The 1,946-nt window shown below is 47.2% G+C and overlaps 1 protein-coding gene across 1 annotated transcript in view; it reads right to left on the bottom strand.

Annotated features, from left to right (window-relative positions):
* The window catches only part of LOC107293091 (myosin-7), a 65,531-nt gene that overhangs the window by 58,284 nt on the left and 5,301 nt on the right, over window positions 1-1,946 (bottom strand). Inside the window, exons 3-4 of the mRNA XM_029285316.1 lie at window positions 596-623; window positions 333-456 (exon numbers count right to left, since the gene is read on the bottom strand). Of these exons, the coding sequence (XP_029141149.1) occupies window positions 333-456; window positions 596-623 (152 nt within the window). The remainder of the gene's footprint in view (window positions 1-332; window positions 457-595; window positions 624-1,946) is intronic.

Genomic DNA, 1,946 nt, shown 5'->3' with positions numbered 1-1,946 from the left:
CTTCTCCAGGTTGATGTTCTCCAGTTTCCCCAGGTTGACGTTCTCCAGAAAACGCCAGGAACATCTTGTCAGGAACATGCTATGAAAGAAGCTTCCCCAGGTTGATGTTCTCCAGAAAATGCCAGGAACATCTTGTCAGGAACATGCTATGAAAGAAGCATCTCCAGGTTGATGTTCTCCAGAAAACTCCAGGAACATCTTGTCAGGAACATGCTATGAAAGACACTTCTCCAGGTTGATGTTCTCCAGATGTTAGACTACTAGCCCCATCACCCCTAGCTAAGCACATCTGGAGGGAACCAGATTGGGGAAGACTATTGAAGCCCCCCAACCTTTATAAGAACTACCTTGGGGGAATTGGTGGCCTCTTTCTTGCGGTCCCCAATGGCAGCGATGCTGGCGAAATACTGGATGACTCGCTTCGTGTTGACCGTCTTCCCTGCACCGGATTCTCCGCTGAAAAGGAGACAGAATAAGGGTGGGGGGAGAGGAAAGGGGTATCTTTGATTTATGACTTCTAAGCCGTCCCATTTTTTAAAAAATGAACTCCTCCAGCTTGTAAAACCGTAGTTTGAACGTGCACTTTGATACTCACGTGATAAGGATAGATTGATTTTCTCGATCTGAAAAAAAACAGCAAATATGGAGATAGTGTTGGGAATTAGAATGGAGTTGAATTTAACCCATTAATTCATCTTTGACAATGAATGGGTAGCTGACACCATCCAGAGGTAGTCCTCACCTTATGACCACAACTGGGATGAGAATTTCCATTGCTAATAATGAGGTTGCTAAGTGATTGTGCCCGATTTTAGGTCTGTTTTGGTGACAGTTCCTAGATTAGGTTGTTGTTTACTGTTAGCTTGTTTGTCTCAATTGGTAGTTTCTTGATTGGGGTGTGGTTTACTTCTTGATTGTTGATCTAGGTCAGGGGTCTTCAAACTTGGCCCTTTTATGACTTGTGGACTTCAACTCCCAGAATTCCTCAGCCAGCATGGGGGAACTATGGCCCCTTTGTGACTTCTGGACTTCAACTCCCAGAATTCCTCAGCCAGCATGGGGGAACTATGGCCCCTTTGTGACTTCTGGACTTCAACTCCAAGAATTCCTCAGCCAGCATGGGGGAGCTAGGGCCCCTTAATGACTTGTGGACTTCAACTCCCAGAATTCCTCAGCCAGTGTACCTGGCTGAGGAATTCTGGGAGTTGAAGTCCACAAGTCATCAAAGGGCCAAGTTTGAAGACCCCTGATCTAGGTGTTAATCTCTGGGTATTGACTGGTGGTGAGGAGGTTTGGGGGTCTTTTTGTTTCCTTTTTGGCTTTTTTGATTCTCACTTTTCAATGGTAGGTAGTTGTTGCTTCTCTCTGTGTGCCTGTTGATGGCTGGTTTGGCTGAGTGCCAGGCTTCCAGGAATTCTCTAGCGTTTTTTGGAGTTGGCTTAGTCTAGGTCAGTTTCCCAGTTGAAACTATGTTAAGTCTGTCCATGTGTTGGGAAGTTAATAACAGCCTGATCAAGGAACAACCAAGACCACTCCCCACAACACCGACAGGGCAGGCCACTAGTATATACGAAGAGAGCAAACCCCACTCTCTTCCACAACGGATGACGTCTCCTAGTTGGGTCATGAAATGTCTGCAAGAAAACCACCAAGCTCAGAGAGCACCAAGGACCCCACAGTCATTCCTCCTCCTCCCCCTCCTCCTCTCCATAAACCCCACTCCCTTCTAGCACTGATGATGTTCCCTAGCTGGGTCATGAAACATCTACACAAAAACCACCCAGCTCAGTGAGCACCAAGGACACTACAGCCACCTCTCCTCCTCCTCCTCCTCCTCCTCCTCCTCCTCCTCCTCCTCTCTCCACAATCCCCCCTCCTTTCTAGCAGTGATGATGTTCCCTAGTTGGGTCATGAAACATCTGCAAGAAAACCACCAAGCTCAGAGA

Source organism: Protobothrops mucrosquamatus, unplaced genomic scaffold, assembly GCF_001527695.2.
Source record: "Protobothrops mucrosquamatus isolate PMUCROS unplaced genomic scaffold, P.Mucros_1.0 scaffold1499, whole genome shotgun sequence".
Lineage (NCBI taxonomy): Eukaryota > Metazoa > Chordata > Lepidosauria > Squamata > Viperidae > Protobothrops > Protobothrops mucrosquamatus.
This window is presented reverse-complemented; position numbering and strand designations above follow the sequence as displayed.